This window comes from Salvelinus alpinus, chromosome 8, assembly GCF_045679555.1.
Source record: "Salvelinus alpinus chromosome 8, SLU_Salpinus.1, whole genome shotgun sequence".
Taxonomy (NCBI): Eukaryota; Metazoa; Chordata; class Actinopteri; order Salmoniformes; family Salmonidae; genus Salvelinus; species Salvelinus alpinus.
The window spans coordinates 52,222,355-52,241,764 of record NC_092093.1 but is presented as its reverse complement, the minus strand read 5'-3'; the positions used below and the strand labels follow the sequence as shown (position 1 = coordinate 52,241,764).

At 42.2% G+C, this 19,410-nt stretch overlaps 1 protein-coding gene across 1 annotated transcript; it reads right to left on the bottom strand.

The window, feature by feature from the left end:
• Window positions 1–1,432: 1,432 nt before the first annotated feature.
• Window positions 1,433–9,250, bottom strand: prdm14 (PR domain containing 14). Its single transcript, XM_071414138.1, has 8 exons — window positions 8,578–9,250; window positions 8,069–8,122; window positions 7,755–7,915; window positions 7,236–7,506; window positions 6,787–6,989; window positions 6,140–6,241; window positions 2,515–2,734; window positions 1,433–2,313 (listed from the first exon to the last, which is right to left on the bottom strand). Exons 1-8 carry the CDS (start codon window positions 9,200–9,202, stop codon window positions 2,141–2,143), a joined length of 1,809 nt encoding a protein of 602 aa, XP_071270239.1. The 5' UTR covers window positions 9,203–9,250; the 3' UTR covers window positions 1,433–2,140.
• Between the last annotated feature and the right edge of the window lie 10,160 nt (window positions 9,251–19,410).

The window sequence follows — 19,410 nt, the reverse complement described above, 5'->3', positions numbered from 1 at the left end:
CAGCCCACTGTCCCCTGGCCCTCAGACCAACTCACCGTCTCTCCTCCCCAGCCCACTGTCCCCTGGCCCTCAGACCAACTCACCGTCTCTCCTCCCCAGCCCACTGTCCCCTGGCCCTCAGACTACCTCACTGTCTCTCCTCCCCAGCCCACTGTCCCCTAGCCCACTGACTACCTCACCGTCTCTCCTCCCCAGCCCACTGTCCCCTGGCCCTCAGACCAACTCACCGTCTCTCCTCCCCAGCCCACTGTCCCCTGGCCCTCAGACCAACTCACTGTCTCTCCTCCCCAGCCCACTGTCCCCTAGCCCACTGACTACCTCACCGTCTCTCCTCCCCAGCCCACTGTCCCCTGGCCCTCAGACTACCTCACTGTCTCTCCTCCCCAGCCCACTGTCCCCTAGCCCACTGACTACCTCACTGTCTCTCCTCCCCAGCCCACTGTCCCCTGGCCCTCAGACTACCTCACTGTCTCTCCTCCCCAGCCCACTGTCCCCTAGCCCACTGACTACCTCACTGTCTCTCCTCCCCAGCCCACTGTCCCCTAGCCCACTGACTACCTCACTGTCTCTCCTCCCTAGCCCACTGTCCCCTGGCCCTCAGACTACCTCACTGTCCCCTGGCCCTCAGACCACCACATTGCCACTTCATTTGGTCCTACTGGGGTTTGTTCATTTTCCCACTGCCAGCATCCCCCTAACCCGTCACACACGCAGAGACACACACACACTATCCTCCCCGCTGTCTGAAAAGGGCACACTTGGAACACACACTGTTGAATTGTGTAGGCCACTGCTGAGACCGCTCAGGTGGAACTGAAGGAAGTCTCCTTTCTCCCATGAGGGAGAGAGAAAATTATGGATTGGGTCTTGTTAAATGAAACGAGAATCATTCTAATATGTGATACAACTAAAGTAACGAATTGGTATCCTTAAATGGTACGTTAAAGCCCGTTATACAGTGACATCGCTACTCTGCTTCCGGGGGTTGGAACGGTCGAATTTTTTTTTTTTTTTTACTGAGCATGAAATGAAGTCGGACTGAAATGTGTTTGTAAATGTCAAAAGCTAAACCGTCACCTGAATGTGTAGATGTTATTGCTCTACTCTTAAGTCTTGGAATCATCGAAAATGAATCACACACAGCTATTCAACTCCATAGATTCTATAGAATGAATTATATATGAGGATATTTGTGGAATTATTTTCAGGAACGAAAACCATTGAATATAGTCTCACCAGAATTGAATATCATTGTTTTTCGATATTTTAGCTATTTCTTACAGTATGTTCGATGGATTAAATGTACCCCCCCCCCCCCCCGAAAAAAATTTATGTAGCAAATTAGATTGTAAAATCAACATCAATCGTCCTTGTTCGATGCGAATAATGTTTGTTAACTAATCAAAGGCAATATCTTGACAAACAAACGAACCCAATCTTGACTTTGTTTATTTCATGCTATTATTTAATTCATATTTATTAGACAGCCGATGTTTTTTTAACAATGAAATACAGATACACATTACAGTGACTGCTTTTGCAGCCTACAAGACACGACTAACAAACAGTCAAACGTTAAAAAAAAACTAAAAAACTGTTAGCTATCTGACAGTGAAATAGGATGACTTTAACTAGAGGTAGTATGATAAATATTGTATGCAGATAAATAAACACGTTTAAATTGATAAACGTTGATTGGGGATGTACGTATAAATGCAAAACGTTTATACAGTATTTATCCTAAATAACACTAATCCAAGCTTATTTAAATGTGAACTATAAGAACTTGTGATCACGAACGTGAATAAACGTAACATTTCGTTAAAATCTTGCATTATTAGGCTTCATTGACCAACACCAATAATAACTAAATCCCACTAATAACAGAAGTGTTTAGCCACAGACAACACGTATTATTCCCACACCAAAAAAAAACAGATTCAAATAAATAAATAAATTGGACAAAAACAATTTACAGTGTGTCATACAATACAGTAACGTTGTATTAAATATATTTTCGCAATAGTTATTATTCTAAAAACATAAAACATGTCGCTGTTTGGACGTGTTATTTGAGCTCTTCTTGATATTTTCCTTAACAGAATTCTAGAATAATAAATGATCATTCTATGGAACGGGTTTAATTCCAGGGTCGATATTCTGGGTTCAGAATCGTCAAGCCCGTGTAAAAGTTCTCCTCCGTCAGTCTTTGCGTCCTGCAGTCCTTGGTGAATGAAAACATCGTTGTCGTATCCTCCAAAGATCCGTTTAGTGAGATGACAGGAGGAACTGCGGTTTCCGACAGAGGGCCTTCTGTCAATAACGTAAATATAACATTTTAGAAGAAGCATCCATATATATTAGGCCATTTAGGTTAGACACATAAGTCAGCATTATATTTCTATATTCGTCCAGTGATTTTTGTTTTTTTTCACTCAAGATATAGGCCTTAGACCTTGGTACAAGCAAACACGTGTCCTATTTTTTCATTATCTTTTGACAATCAGATCTTACTTTTGTGACTCTTCGTGTGGTTCTTGAGTTCTGCCGCTTCTTGGAAGGTGCTGCCACACACGTCGCACGGATACAGCTTATCGTTGGCGTGGGTGCGTCGGACGTGGCTGTCGTGCGCGGCGTGCGAGGCAAAGGCTCTCCCGCAGTGTTTACACTTGAACGGCCGCTCTCCGGAGTGCTGGCGGATGTGCGTGCGCAGGATGCTGGAAGCGGTGAAGGCCTAGAACAAACGTAGAGGACATAGAAGTTTGAGAACATGAGTGGAGTCAATAAGGTCTACGGTTCTGATAGAACGGGATACTTTGATAGCCATTGGTTGTTTGAAAAGACTACGCGTTGGCCAATACAGCAATAGACTGGCAACCAAATGCAGGCCTGGCACATTCATGCTCTGTAATCGAAAATCTGGATTCAATTCGATTTCTAATACCTTTTCATTTAGAGAAGATTTTAAAAAAGAGCAGATAACTAGCATATAGTCTAACGTATCATTGTTAAACAGGGGATTTGGGTTAAACAAAGCAGGCGACATAAAACTCAGGAGGAGGTTGTTGTGTCCTACTAATAACAAAGAAAACGTCTGTTCCTCATAGAGCCGTAAATTCAGAGCGTAATCTCGGGGCGTGGGGGAACAATAGTGTGGGTGGGTGGGTGGGGGTACATCTGGCGCTAATCACCATGGAAGTGTCTCGGTGGAGCGTGCCTACACCGGGAGACAATAACGAGGGCGCTCGCACCAAAATGCACCATGAAATGAGGAAGCTTCTAAATGGTGAGATCGGGGTCTGCCAACCTCCCCGCCCACCAACTCGATGACACACCCTGTTCTACTACACTTACCTTGTTAGTGTAGACACACCCTGTTCTACTACACTTACCTTGTTACAGTAGACACACCCTGTTCTACTACACGTACCTTGTTACAGTAGACACACCCTGTTCTACTACACTTACCTTGTTACAGTAGACACACCCTGTTCTACTACACTTACCTTGTTACAGTAGACACACCCTGTTCTACTACACTTACCTTGTTACAGTAGACACACCCTGTTCTACTACACTTACCTTGTTACAGTAGACACACTCTGTTCTACACTTACCTTGTTAGTGTAGACACACCCTGTTCTACTACACTTACCTTGTTACAGTAGACACACCCTGTTCTACTACACTTACCTTGTTACAGTAGACACACCCTGTTCTACTACACTTACCTTGTTACAGTAGACACACCCTGTTCTACTACACTTACCTTGTTACAGTAGACACACCCTGTTCTACTACACTTACCTTGTTACAGTAGACACACTTTGTTCTACTACACTTACCTTGTTACAGTAGACACACTCTGTTCTACAACACTTACCTTGTTACAGTAGACACACCCTGTTCTACTACACTTACCTTGTTACAGTAGACACACTCTGTTCTACTACACTTACCTTGTTACAGTAGACACACTCTGTTCTACTACACTTACCTTGTTACAGTAGACACACTCTGTTCTACTACACTTACCTTGTTACAGTAGACACACTCTGTTCTACTACACTTACCTTGTTACAGTAGACACACCCTGTTTTACTACACTTACCTTGTTACAGTAGACACACTCTGTTCTACTACACTTACCTTGTTACAGTAGACACACCCTGTTCTACTACACTTACCTTGTTACAGTAGACACACACTGTTCTACTACACTTACCTTGTTACAGTAGACACACTCTGTTCTACTACACTTACCTTGTTACAGTAGACACACACTGTTCTACTACACTTACCTTGTTACAGTAGACACACTCTGTTCTACTACACTTACCTTGTTACAGTAGACACACTCTGTTCTACTACACTTACCTTGTTACAGTAGACACACTCTGTTCTACTACACTTACCTTGTTACAGTAGACACACTCTGTTCTACTACACTTACCTTGTTACAGTAGACACACTCTGTTCTACTACACTTACCTTGTTACAGTAGACACACTCTGTTCTACACTTACCTTGTTACAGTAGACACACTCTGTTCTACTACACTTACCTTGTTACAGTAGACACACTCTGTTCTACTACACTTACCTTGTTACAGTAGACACACCCTGTTCTACTACACTTACCTTGTTACAGTAGACACACTCTGTTCTACTACACTTACCTTGTTACAGTAGACACACTCTGTTCTACTACACTTACCTTGTTACAGTAGACACACCCTGTTCTACTACACTTACCTTGTTACAGTAGACACACTCTGTTCTACTACACTTACCTTGTTACAGTAGACACACTCTGTTCTACTACACTTACCTTGTTACAGTAGACACACTCTGTTCTACTACACTTACCTTGTTACAGTAGACACACTCTGTTCTACTACACTTACCTTGTTACAGTAGACACACTCTGTTCTACACTTACCTTGTTACAGTAGACACACTCTGTTCTACTACACTTACCTTGTTACAGTAGACACACTCTGTTCTACTACACTTACCTTGTTACAGTAGACACACCCTGTTCTACTACACTTACCTTGTTACAGTAGACACACTCTGTTCTACTACACTTACCTTGTTACAGTAGACACACTCTGTTCTACTACACTTACCTTGTTACAGTAGACACACCCTGTTCTACTACACTTACCTTGTTACAGTAGACACACTCTGTTCTACTACACTTACCTTGTTACAGTAGACACACTCTGTTCTACTACACTTACCTTGTTACAGTAGACACACTCTGTTCTACACTTACCTTGTTACAGTAGACACACTCTGTTCTACTACACTTACCTTGTTACAGTAGACACACTCTGTTCTACTACACTTACCTTGTTACAGTAGACACACCCTGTTCTACTACACTTACCTTGTTACAGTAGACACACTCTGTTCTACTACACTTACCTTGTTACAGTAGACACAAGCTGTTCTACTACACGTACCTTGTTACAGTAGACACACCCTGTTCTACTACACTTACCTTGTTACAGTAGACACAAGCTGTTCTACTACACGTACCTTGTTACAGTAGACACTATGTTCTACACTTACCTTGTTACAGTAGACACACTCTGTTCTACTACACTTACCTTGTTACAGTAGACACAAGCTGTTCTACTACACTTACCTTGTTACAGTAGACACACCCTGTTCTACTACACTTACCTTGTTACAGTAGACACAAGCTGTTCTACTACACTTACCTTGTTACAGTAGACACACTCTGTTCTACTACACTTACCTTGTTACAGTAGACACACACTCTCTTCCATGCTTACCTTGTTACAGTAGACACACACTCTCTTCCATGCTTACCTTGTTACAGTAGACACACACTCTCTTCCATGCTTACCTTGTTACAGTAGACACACACTCTCTTCCATGCTTACCTTGTTACAGTAGACACACACTCTCTTCCATGCTTACCTTGTTACAGTAGACACACACTCTCTTCCATGCTTACCTTGTTACAGTAGACACACACTCTCTTCCATGCTTACCTTGTTACAGTAGACACACACTCTCTTCCATGCTTACCTTGTTACAGTAGACACACACTCTCTTCCATGCTTACCTTGTTACAGTAGACACACACTCTCTTCCATGCTTACCTTGTTACAGTAGACACACTTGTAGGGTCGCTCTCCTGAGTGCACCCGCATGTGTTTGTTGAGACTGGAGGACTGAGAGAAACTCTTTCCGCACACCGAACACTGTGAAGAGACAGGTGACACGTTGAGTACAACACTGAGTACACTAAGACTACTGTACCTTAGTATCTGTATCTTAGTCTATGTCGCTCTGACATCGCTCATCCATATATTTATATATTCTTAATTCCATTCCTTTACTTAGATGTGTGTGTATTGGGTATATGTTGAGAAATGGTTAGATATTACTTGTTAAATATTACTGCACTGTTGGAGCTAGAAACACAAGCATTTCGCTACACCCGCAATAACATCTGCTAAACACGTGTATGTGACCAATAACATTTGATTTGAGTGACCGTTCAGTTACAGATTTAGGAGGAAAGCAGGCCTCTATATGTTCCACTAACAGAGGAGAGGGGAGATGAGAGAAATCAGCAGACATTAAGTAGGTCCTATGGGAAATGTGCTGTTATTTAACACTGAATAAGGGGGTAAAATATAAAACAAACTAGAGATTTAGGGAGAAAGTAGGCTTATAGCCTAATGCAAAAGGGAGCTGTTTTTCAGCACCACTCGTATTATTTAGTAATTATTTGGCATTTTACCTTATGTGGTCGGTGTTTCTCGTGAACGTGTAGGATATGAATCCTCAGTCGGTCTCTCTTCTCGAACGACCTGTTGCAGAGGTGACACGGGAACTTCCGGTCGCCCTGGTCCACGCAGCGCGTGTACTTCAGATGCTTGTCTCTGTAGTATTGATAGGCGAACACTTTGCCACACCGATCACACTTAAAACCCTCTCCAGAATCTGAAATAAAAACAAAATGGTGGATTTTCAGTGACAAGGCTGCTTCTACAAATAAACACGTGTTTATTATATAAATTATATAATAATATAATACGGACTAGAAGAGAATGAGGCCCAGTAAAGCATAGTGATGTTTATGTAAAAATAATTCGACAAATAAAGTTCCCACCGGGGAAGATAAAGTTATTATATTCTATTCGAATAAAGATAATTCTGATTATCTGATTCTATATTAAATGTCCTTACCTTCATGTGGAAGCATAACGTTCCCCTCCTCTGGCGAGTCTTTCAGAGTGAGAGGAATCCCCAGGAACTGAACATAGCAGTCCCCGTACCAGACCAGCAGCTCCTGTCCCGGTTGGACCTCCTTACAGGCATCGTAGAAGATCTGGCCCTTACTCTGTAACGCGATCAGGTTCTGCTCCTCCGGGAAGCGCGCGCACTTCACCAGCGACATCCAGTTACCGGAAGAGCCCCGGCCATCCACGAAGTGACTCAACCGGCCGTTCTCGAACACCTGGATTAAAGGACACAGAGAAAATATTGCACGAAAATGTATGTGGGTAGAAATTGTTTGACAACACGGGATTTGAATTAATTGGTAATCTAGCATCTCGTACTAGACCCACATTTACGCATAAATTGACATTGACGCACGGCTGGTTTACTCACCAAATAAAAACACAAAAAGGTTTAAACTTTTAGCTCACAGTAAATAAATAACACACACAATATTAAGGTACTTAAGTAAGCAATTAAACTGACCTCCCACATCAGAGTGTTGTCGTCATATGTTTTGATCTCGCTCGTATTGACCAGTTTCCCCTGAAATGGGCCGAACCGGGTTCCCTTGGTGACGGCGTTCTTCACCGCAAAAACTCCGTAGTGGGACAAACTGCCGTAACTCGTCTGTTGGATAGTTAACTCTGGAAGTGACATTTGAAAACACGTTAAAGTTTAACACCCTTTTACACAACTTCACAAAGTACAAACAGAACATTCTAACAGAGAGAGAAAGGAGAGAGAGAGATGTTTCCCATGCCAATAAATAACTTTGAATTGAATTGAGAGAGGCCTACCTTCTGGAAGTTCAAGCGCCTGAGTATTCAAGGTGAGTAGCTCGCTGTTACAAACTGTTGAAGAGAATGTTCACGTTAGCAATGCTATTGGTGGTCAATTATGAACATTAGGGCCTAACAAATCAAACAGAACATGACGGACGATATGGACTGTTTTATCCGGACATAGATTAAACCTCCTGGAATTGACAGTTTGGTTTGATGATATAGACTATTCGTTAAATAGTCACACACATGGACTAAAGTAAATAAATCAAGGATCATCAAATCCCAGCTAGAAAAACTGAATTAGTGTCTATATGAACTGAAAGAATCTCCAGCCCCAATTAGCAATAGCAAGCAATAAAGGTGTATTGCATCTAACTATTTAAACGTGTTACACTACCATAAACCTGTTAGGACAGCTGAAGCAATAACACACGTTTTCTTTTAAGAACAATGACCCAGTTTCGATAACATTTCAAAGGTAATTGGGTGACAGGGATATGCAAGAGGCTTTATCTGTCTACCTGAGTTCCCGGCTACTCCTGAGATAGCGTGACCGGTATTCTGCTCTTGTCTCCCGGTATATCCGTACAGCACCGTGAACAGATCGTCCTCACTGAAACTATAAGTGCGCGTCTTCTTCGATGATAATTCGGTTCCCCTGAGGTGGAGCGAGCGTGCTTTGGACGGCGAGACGGAGTGAGCAGAAGACCTCTCGCTCGAGGCGGGACTGCTGAAGTCTGATAACGGCCCAGTAGCGTGCTCGGTCACCACCGCCGCCAGCTCCTCGTGCTTGGAGTAAATCGTTTGTCCCACTCCCGGCATCATCCGATTGAAATACGGGATGTTCGACACGTTGAAAATCTGCTCATGGAGCACGTTAACGGCGTGGCCGCCGTGGCCGAAGAATGAGGGGTTACCGGCGGTGAAGTTGAACGGCATGACTGCCTGGGTGTCCGTAACAAGCCGTCCCAGAGACTTGAGCGGGTGGAGGGGATGCTGAGAGCTCCTGAAGATGTCCATGTAATGGTGGGCTCCGGGCAGCGGGGCAGCGTAGTAACCCGAGCCCCGGGCAGGGCTGCCTTTGAGGGGGTTGGAGTGGAACGGCTTGTCCTTCACGGCGGGGATGCTGGAAAGAGACACAGACATCACAGCAGGCGAGGAGGCAGAGCCGATCTGGGATGATTTGAATCGGAATGGTGGAGCTATTCTGCCTGGAGAGAGAAAGAGGTGGAGAGATTTTAGCTCTATCTCCAGATTTATTTGACATATTTTCGCTTTTGAAATGAAAATATACCTCTCTAGTTTATTTGATCGTATTTTTGAAGATTAATAAACAGATTTCAAATAGGGAACATAATCAAATCCTTTAGCAGTAAAGTAAATATATTTAGGTAACGAACAAATTACGTATGATTGTAGGGATCTCTGCTCAAAATACATTTAGGATAATAACATTGTAATCATGCACATTTTTTCAATCAAAATATGTCTGTGTGAATCCCCAATAGGCATTTCAATTAACGAAAGAAAATGTTTTATTTCAATTATCGCACAATAGGAAACGTTTTTGTTTCTACCTACTGGCTAATAATAAAAATCTTATTTAGCAACATCAATTTAACAAGATCGAACTTATGTAGAGATTCATATTTTCCAAAATCCTAGATGCTAATTAAATTAAAAGCTACACATTTTTTTCGTCATTTTACAAATTCACGAACATATTCCACCGGAAAGCACTAATTTTTACCAAACGAAATTTTTTTTTTTTTTTGCATCCTACTGAATTCACAGCACTTAGCCTACAGCATCCTACTGAATTCACAGCACTTAGCCTACAGCATCCTACTGAAATCACAGAACTTAGCCTACAGCATCCTACTGAATTCACAGCACTTAGCCTACAGCATCCTACTGAATTCACAGCACTTAGCCTACAGCATCCTACTGAATTCACAGCACTTAGCCTACAGCATCCTAATGAATTCACAGCACTTAGCCTACAGCATCCTACTGAATTGAAAGCACGTAGCCTACAGCATCCTACTGAATTCACAGCACTTAGCTTACAATCTAAAACCAGCTTTTTTGGGGCTTTTTTTCCAGTTCGCAAAACACACAACGGATATTCATCAATATATTTAAATTGGTGCTTGTGCCTGCAAAGTAAACTACTTTAAATTGGTACTTGACTGTGCATCCCTGTAAACGAGCAAGATGAGTTGTAGGTGCCGTGGCCCCCCGTCACAAGGCGAGTAGTGGGTGGGTGGTAGTCAGCAGTAACTGAGACAAATCAGGGTCACGACACCCAAATTAAAGAACACCGGGTCAGCGGCAGAGGTCAACATTAATGAAGCTATCACAACTCACCACTCCTTTAAAAAGCATTAAGGCGTTTTTGGGCGAGCCCGGTTCAATGGCTATTAACGGGTTACAATAGGGTCAATGAGGAACTTCATATAATGTATCTGTTTAATATTTGTTATAGAAATAAGAAACTAACGTGATGAGGATTACAATAAACATAGGCCTGAGGAAATGGTTTGCCTGAAAGTGATTTTACACACAGTAGGCTAATAATAATATCATAACATTTCAAACCAGTTTTTGAAAAAATGTGCGAAATATGAAATTTAAATGTCAGTCTTACCTCAGAGGAGATTATTCATACGTCTGAAATTGGTGTAGTTGAATCCATCCCACGTTCCAAATTCAAAGATTTTATTTTTTTGGAGGGTGTCAAAAGACAACCGAATATTTGTCTACAACACTTGTTGATATATGCTTGGCATATTGTTAATATAATCCTATGAAGGTAAAGTAGAGAGGAGAGACCGGTGTGGTAGGATACTTTCTGTCTGTGTGTGTTTGTTGTTCTGTGTCCTACTGAACAGAAGGCTGTATACAGAACCGCTAAGTGTACCGGCTCATAAAAGGTCTCGAGACGCTGCTCTAGTCTCTGCCTGCTATTGGTCAGAGATCAGCTCGGGTCACTCCGTCTCAAACCCCAGGAGGATTTCACCTTTTCACGGTATATTACAAACCCCCCTACAACACGCATTGCGCGGGCACACAGACGTTTTTACATTGTCATTAAAAATGCAAAAAACGTGTCGGACAAAAACCAAGTATTTTGTTAGGTTTACAGTTAGCCCAAACCAAACTGCGAGCAACAACTTTAATTTAAAATCAAACATCAACTCGATTTATGTTCCTCATTACTTTTATTTTGATAAATGAGGAAGATGAGGATATTGCCTATAAAACATTAGTTTGACAAAAAAACAAACAAAAGGACGTCGACACAGAAATCCTATGTAGCCTAATATTCGATGATGTTGCTTACTTCCATAATGTATAAATGCACCTAATTCCGTTAATAAAAAATACTATTAAGGTAAAGTGTTGTTATTATGCCACTGGGAAGAAAATCCATAGGCGTAAGTGTTTGCAGTAGCCTATAAACCGGCGTTTCCCAGACTCGGTCCATGGGACCATAAAGGGTGCATGTTTTGGTTTTTGCCCTAACACTACACAGCTGAATGAAATTTATCAAAACTTGATTAGTATAAAAAACATTTTTTAAATACCAGCGAGTGCAAAAACAAAACCTGCACCGAGTTATTTTTTAAAATATTTTTAATGTGACCTTTACTTTACTAGTCAGTTAAAAAAAAAAAAAATTATCAGCTAGGGCAAAAAACAAAACCCGCACCGAGTTAATTTTAAAATGTAACCTTTATTTAAATAGGCAAGTCAGTTAAGAACAAGTTCTTATTTACAATGACAGCCTAACGGTGAACAGTGGGTTAACTTTCTTGTTCGGGGGCAGAACGACAGATTTTTACCTTGTCAACTCAGGGATACAATCCAGCAATGTTTCGGTTACTGGCCCAACGCTCTAACCACTAGACTACCTACCTGCCGTTTACAGCAGGGAAACCCTGCTATAAACGAACGAATCGATTTCCGTTAGAACCAACAGGCCTATAATAATGTCAGGAATTATTCAGACGACCATAAAAACCCTCATCAGTAACCATCCAAAGATTTCATGCAGAACTTTAGATTTTTATTTGAAAAAGGTAGTTTGGTGGAAACACACCACTGGTGGGAAAATACGCATATTTTCTTTATGCGGATTTGAGTTATTTCAATATTTCCAACCAGAGGTTTGTTTCCATCAAAACGAACTTGTGGATAAAAGGCTGTGCGTGATGACGTGGGGCACACACAAAAAACACTTTTGCACTAAAGTTCTCATGTACCAAATAAAAAAAAACAACGTTTAATGTGTTTCCATTGCATTTTACACTCGTGTCAGTGATTTTGTCACACAACTTGTTGCGATAAATGGCAAATTTGCCCAATCTGGTTTACACGCAAACTATCTAAACAACAGTTCCTTGATGAAGTTGAAACGTTGATACGATGAGATGGATAAGAGAAAGATCATTCTTATGTATTAATTGGCAGCTAAGCACCAATCATCATGTCACTAGCTAGGTTTTCCATCCAATTGCCGACAGATTTTCATGCGAATACTCTAGAATGTGCAGAAATGAAATATGGACATTTCCCCACAAGTCGTGTTTCCACCAAATGTATTTTTTTGCGGATAAAAAATCAGTGTATGATGAAGTAGTGCACACAAAATGTTTCCATCTCATTTTCAACTCTACCAACAGTTTGTCACAAAAACTGCTACTGTTAATTAGCAAATGTACCTAATCTGGTTTTGGCACATGCGCTCCATAACCAACAGCTGGCAGATCCCGTGCGGGTAGTCTACATGATGAGAATATTATGGATATGAGGGAATATTTTTATTTGTCAAACGGCAGTGAAGCATGTCACCAGAATAAGACCCTCGATATTTATTTGAAATTAGCATCATAGATTACCGTGCATTTTCACCCCCCCTGTGAAGTTCATCATAACTTATTTCATCTGTAGCCTCATAAACTGCATGGTTTCCCGAGTCGTAGTGGGAAGGACCAGACAACAAGTCATCGCGTGACTCCAAATGATGATGGTTATTACATCAATATTTGCGCATAAAGGCGTTTCCACCGCCATTTTTTTTAATAATTAATTTTTAACGACATAAAAAGATCCCACCATGTCAAACGAACAATTTACCTGTCGGCATTTATAATATTGTACCGAAACTTCCTGTTTCCATCAAAGCGGTCATGATTTTTTTGTCCTCCTCGATAGCCACCTTTCATCGAGAATACTGATGTGTATCCGACCGTGGAAAAGGTTTGAAATATGCCACACTCCCTTTGAATCAACTTTAGTTTTTTGTCAGAGGATTAAAAACATGCACACTTTTGAAAACAATACGCGAATTATTTCTTTGTAACTGTAAAATTTCGTGGACAAATAACTTAATTTGTTTTTTTTTATCACTTTACACATTTAGTTTCGGTATCCACCCGTGTGAAACGTAATTTGGCTAATGAAGCGGAAGTGGAGAAGGACGGTCTCATTTCAAGCGATCGCATTTTCATCCACGTTCACTCTCCTCGATTACCTTTGACCTTTTGTCAAAAGAAGGTGAGAGGACGCAGGAGGTGAGCAAATGTAATGGATAAAAGACCAGTGAAATGTGGACTTGCAAGATCTCCCCTCAAACAAGTGCAGCATCTATACAAATATATTAAAATATAAAATATAGAGGGACTACATTCAATGTTGCAATAAGAGAATTCTTTATTTACAATGGTTTTTATTCAACATTAAATTGCAAATAGCATCAGCGAAGCCTTATTAGTTAACAACTTGCATATAACTGTGTTTAAACTTATGTCGGTGTACCTAACTTTTTCATAAAATGCTCAACACTAAAGATTACAAAACGTTGATGCGTGATGGGTGAGCGAACAAACAGCGTGATGTTTCTAGTGAACAATACGGCTGGAAGAATACATCGCAGAGCAGTGGTTAACAACTAAGCTTTCATTCTCCAGAGAAAGTCCATAGAATATATGACATATTGCTGCAATATCCCATTGCATCATCTTTTTCCATACACAAAGTGTCCGACTGACAAACAGTTCTATGACGAGGGGAAATGGAATTATGCAAATACAGCCTTTAACCAATCACAGATATGAGAGAGAGAGAGAGAGAGAGAGAGAGAGAGACTACTGTGAGTCCCATCACCACCAACTAAGATGTGTTGAGCATTGATTTATCACCCATTTAATAATGTACATTATCACAATACAAATATAATACAGACAGCCTTATAATATACAAGAACGAGAACAGACAATCTAAGGCAATATGCTAGATTATTAGCATTAAGGTTCTTGCATTTTAGCGCTAAGAAAATTAGCAGACTATACAAAAACAGGACATATCAAAAAATCTAAAAAAAAAAATTAAAGTTAAATAGAGGAATTATTTCGTAAATTGTTTTAAATTCAAAGTCTGTATGATAATTTTTTTTGGTGGGGCAAATAGTTTTGTTTGCTCCAAGTACTGATACAAATGCTTTTAGAAAATGCATTACCTCATGGCTTTGTATTCATTTTAAAATCTTAACAAATCTTTGGAAATTTGCAGGGGGGGGGGGGGTGATAGTGGTTGGTTCTGACATCCGGCTTTTATCAAAAATGTGATCGATAACTCGTGATAAATCGCGATAAATCGTGATAAATCGTACCACCAAAACAATGTGAATAAGCCCTTCTCTGAGAGACAGAGCCCCATACCCATAGAATCACTAAATTATAGCATCCCTATGCTCCAAAGTGCTATTGTACCTCAGTGTCCAAAGGGACTGCTAGGGCAAAGTAGAAGTATTTCCCGAAATGCTGATCTATCATCAGGTCCCATCCTTTGTCCATTCATTATAATGTAAAGATTGATCCTAGATCAACACTCCTACTTTGACTGGTTTTATAGATACCGGACCCTGATCTCTGATCAGCTTTTTCCATGCCAATCCTAGCAGTTACCATTAGGGAAGTACAAATCAAAACTGTTCTCAGACCAGGGCTTATGAGTAACTTAATCCATCAGGTTTTGGGTGCAGTTCTAGACCTAACAATCCAATGAGAACAGTCTTTTACAGCTTCTCTCAGTGGTGGGCTGCATCCCAAAGGGGCTTCATTACATATATAGAGCACAACTTTTGACCAAGGCCCATAGGACTCTATATAAGGAATAGGATATCATTTGAGGTGTAGCCCAACACTTTTACAGCCTCTTCTGATCTGAGGTCAGCCATGACAATACATCTGGGTCGCAGCTTTTACAGCCTCTTCTGATCTGAGGTCAGCCATGACAATACATCTGGGTTGCAGCTTTTACAGCCTCTTCTGATCTGAGGCCAGCCATGAAAATACATTCAATTTATCTCAGACCCTCATCAAATACATGTATTATGCTGTACACACAGCGAGATGGCGTTGCATGTTTCTCTGAGGGTGATGGACTGTCACGCTGTCTGGGCTGCTAATAGGCTCTTTATCCGAGGCAGATTTAACAGTTTGGGGCCTGTTTCATTTGAAACTGATGAAACATAAGTAAGTCCGCCTCTGTCCTTCATTTTGTAATGAAAGGCTGGTAGAATTCATAACCCAATTTTTACAAGGTATGGGATATTTGGCTTGTCCTCCATAGTAATGTCTAGCTTAACATCATCAGATATATCAACATGGCTAGCATGAGCGCCCGTCTGTTTGTGCCATCATGCCAACTCCTTGTCACTAATTGTCATGACAACATTGAGTTGACATTGGCAGCAACGGAGTAAGCAAGAACACAAATATACGGGACCAGGCTACAACACGTCAGGATTAGAGGATGTCGTTTTGAGATCGGAATGTGACTTTGATGCAACAATGGAGCTAAAGCCACTATACCAGTTAAAAGGACGAGGGAATATGATGTCACCATCCCCGATTACAGGGACGAGGGAATATGATGTCACCATCCCCGATTACAGGGACGAGGGAATATGATGTCACATCCCCGATTACAGGGACGAAAGGAATATGATGTCACCATCCCCCATTACAGGGACGAGGGAATATGATGTCATTATACCCATTACAGGGACGAGGGAATATGATGTCACCATCCCCCCTTACAGGGACGAGGGAATATGATGTCATTATACCCATTACAGGGACGAGGGAATATGACGTCATGATACCTGTTACAGGGGCGAGGGAATATGACATCATTATACCCATTACAGGGGCGAGGGAATATGACGTCATTATACCCGTTACAGGGGCGAGGGAATATGACATCATTATACCCGTTACAGGGGCGAGGGAATATGACATCATTATACCCGTTACAGTGGCGAGGGAATATGACATCATTATAACCGTTACAGGGGCGAGGGAAGATGACATCATTATACCCGTTACAGTGGCGAGGGAATATGACATCATTATACCCGTTATAGGGGCGAGGGAATATGATGTCATTGTAAATGGATCTGTTTAAATTTGGTTTTACTGCCTGAGGTCAAAGTTCAAACAATATGGCTAATTCACTGTCTGTCTGTCAGGGCAGGGCGGCAGAGATCCTGATACACTTTAACATGCATTCTTCCTTTCCCTTCCATGAATGTATCTCTGCTCCTAGAACCGTGCTCCTAGCACCGTGCTCCTAGCACCGTGCTCCTAGCACTGTGCTCCTAGAACCGTGCTCCTAGAACCGTGCTCCTAGCGCCGTGCAACTAGCACCGTGCTCCTAGAACCGTGCTCCTAGAACCGTGCTCCTAGCACCGTGCTCCTAGAACCGTGCTCCTAGAACCGTGCTCCTAGCGCCGTGCAACTAGCACCGTGCTCTTAGCGCCGTGCTCCTAGCGCCGTGCTCCTAGCACCGTGCTCCTAGCACCGCGCTCCAACCTCCAGCCATCTGAACCACATAGTTGATTCCGTGGACTCCATCCAGTATTACCTATATAGTGCACTACTTTTGACCAGATCCCTATTGGCCCCAGACAAAAAAATAGTGCACTATAAAGAGCATAGGGTGCCATTTGGGACACAGCACCATTACATGTGTGTCACCTATCCAGTCATGGCATACCAAGTGACTACTTAAAGGAAGGAAGGAAAGAAGAATTGGATGAGGGCCCAATAGGTCTCTGCTCTATCCCCTACTAGAAACGTGTGGTCAGAGAGGGAATGGCTGCATCCCGAAAGGCACACAGGATCCAGAGGGACTGGTCAACATATCAGTTACTGTTGGGGCGGGGGAATATGATGCCATAGGGCTCTGGTCAGAAGTAGTGCACTATGTAGGGAATAGTGTGCCATTTTATCATGCATCCTATCTGTTAATATGAGGGCTAATACCCAGGGTTCAGCACCACACTACCCTCCCTGTCGTCTCTAAACCCATGACAGCTCTGCTGCATAATCTGAGAGGAACGTTTAATCTGGATTAGAGTTTTTCAATACAAACCAGTAAAAAAAGTATCATTTTTTTTTTAATACCGAGTCTGACGGACCACGGAGCATAACATGTCCAGGAAAAAAATCTGTACAAAAAAATCTACCAAAACAAACATAAAAAATGACAAAAAGAGAGGGGAAAAAAAATAATTGATTCTTAGTACTCGTTATTGCTTGTTTACTTACATCACACTGACGGACCAGAGCGGTTTGTACCTAGCAGCTCGTATGAAGCACCAAGACTCCAATCAACATAGAAAGCACACTTATTCCATTCTATAGTGTTGTTGAGTTTTATAACTGTATATGGCTGTGTTGAGTTCTGTTGAGTTATATAACTGTATGGCTGTGTTGAGTTTTGTTGAGTTATATAACTGTATATGGCTGTGTTGAGTTTTGTCCCGTCTTTCTATCGCGGTGCTAGCTATACGCTCAAGGCTGAGAAGCAAGCGATAATCTGTACACTGTATATACAGCCTTCCATCGGCCTACACCTACACCCCCCCCCCCCCCCCCCCTAGAGCCTGGACAAAGATAACCCCCCTCCCTCCTGTACCATACCAAAGACTGCTGATAAGGTCTGGCTCTTCTCTTCTCAAACAAACACAAAACACACCACTCTTCTCTTATAGCAGATGGCAGTCCAGAGCAGACAGGGAGAAAACACACAATAAATAGGAAATGGAACTCTGTTGTTAACTTGTATGTACAATCTGTCTGTATTTGGCTTTCTTGAACCGCATGATATCATTTCAATAACTTCTGATGAAATTACCGGATCAAAAGTTAAATCCATAACATTTCAAATTGATAGAATATATATGACAGAAAGTTCATTTTTACTTTCACCACTTTTACAAATAATCATGTTGTTTGCTACGATAATAAATCTAAAATAATTTAAAAATCTATACAGAAAAATACAACTTAATTTAATACACTATAAACATTTGGACTAAATTTGTCTAATTATAATACAAAGCGTTATTTTAAAATCAAACCATTAATCTACTGTGCTTTCCAAGACCGGTTTTCAGACCATTTCTCGTCAGCCTCACTCATCATCATTACGAAAACTCATCATCATTACGAAAACAACAACAACAACAAAAACTACAACAAGGCAAAAACGGCTGAAAGTAGTTAGCTGTTCCGCTCCCTCCCTCCGCTCCCTCCCTCCGCTCCCTCCCCCCGCTCCCTCCCTCCCCCCCCCCCCTCCCTCCGCTCCCTCCCTCCCTCCGCTCCCTCCCTCCGCTCCCTCCCTCCCCTCCCTCCCTCCGCTCCCTCCCTCCGCTGTCCTCCAGGATCCAAAACATAACATTGGAGTCAGTTTGCTGCCATTGTGGAACGCAGAAAACGTTAGAAGGTAGAACGCGTTAGAACGTGAGAGGAACCCGAAGAAGAGGGTGGGATCAAGCGAGGTGAAAAAATAAAAAACAGTTTACATTTTCTTGAGATGAGATGGCAGCTGACCACAGAGGAATACATTCATCTGAGGAGGATCCCATCGCTGCCACCAGTAGTCAGTCAGTCAACCCAGAGGGGGAGGGGCCTACTGTAAATCACCCAGAGGGGGAGGGGCCTACTGTCAATCACCCAGAGGGGGAGGGGCCTACTGTCAATCACCCAGAGGGGAAGGGGCCCACTGTCAATCACCCAGAGGAGGAGGGGCCTACTGTCAATCACCCAGAGGGGGAGGGGCCTACTGTCAATCACCCAGAGGGGGAGGGGCCTACTGTCAATCACCCAGAGGGGGAGGGGCCTCTACACAAAGGGCGAGGTACATACTGTCAATCACCCAGAGGGGGAGGGGCCTACTGTCAATCACCCAGAGGGGAAGGGGCCTACTGTCAATCACCCAGAGGGGGAGGGGCCTTTTTGAAGGAGGAGGGGCCTAGAGTCATACAGTAGATGGGAAGG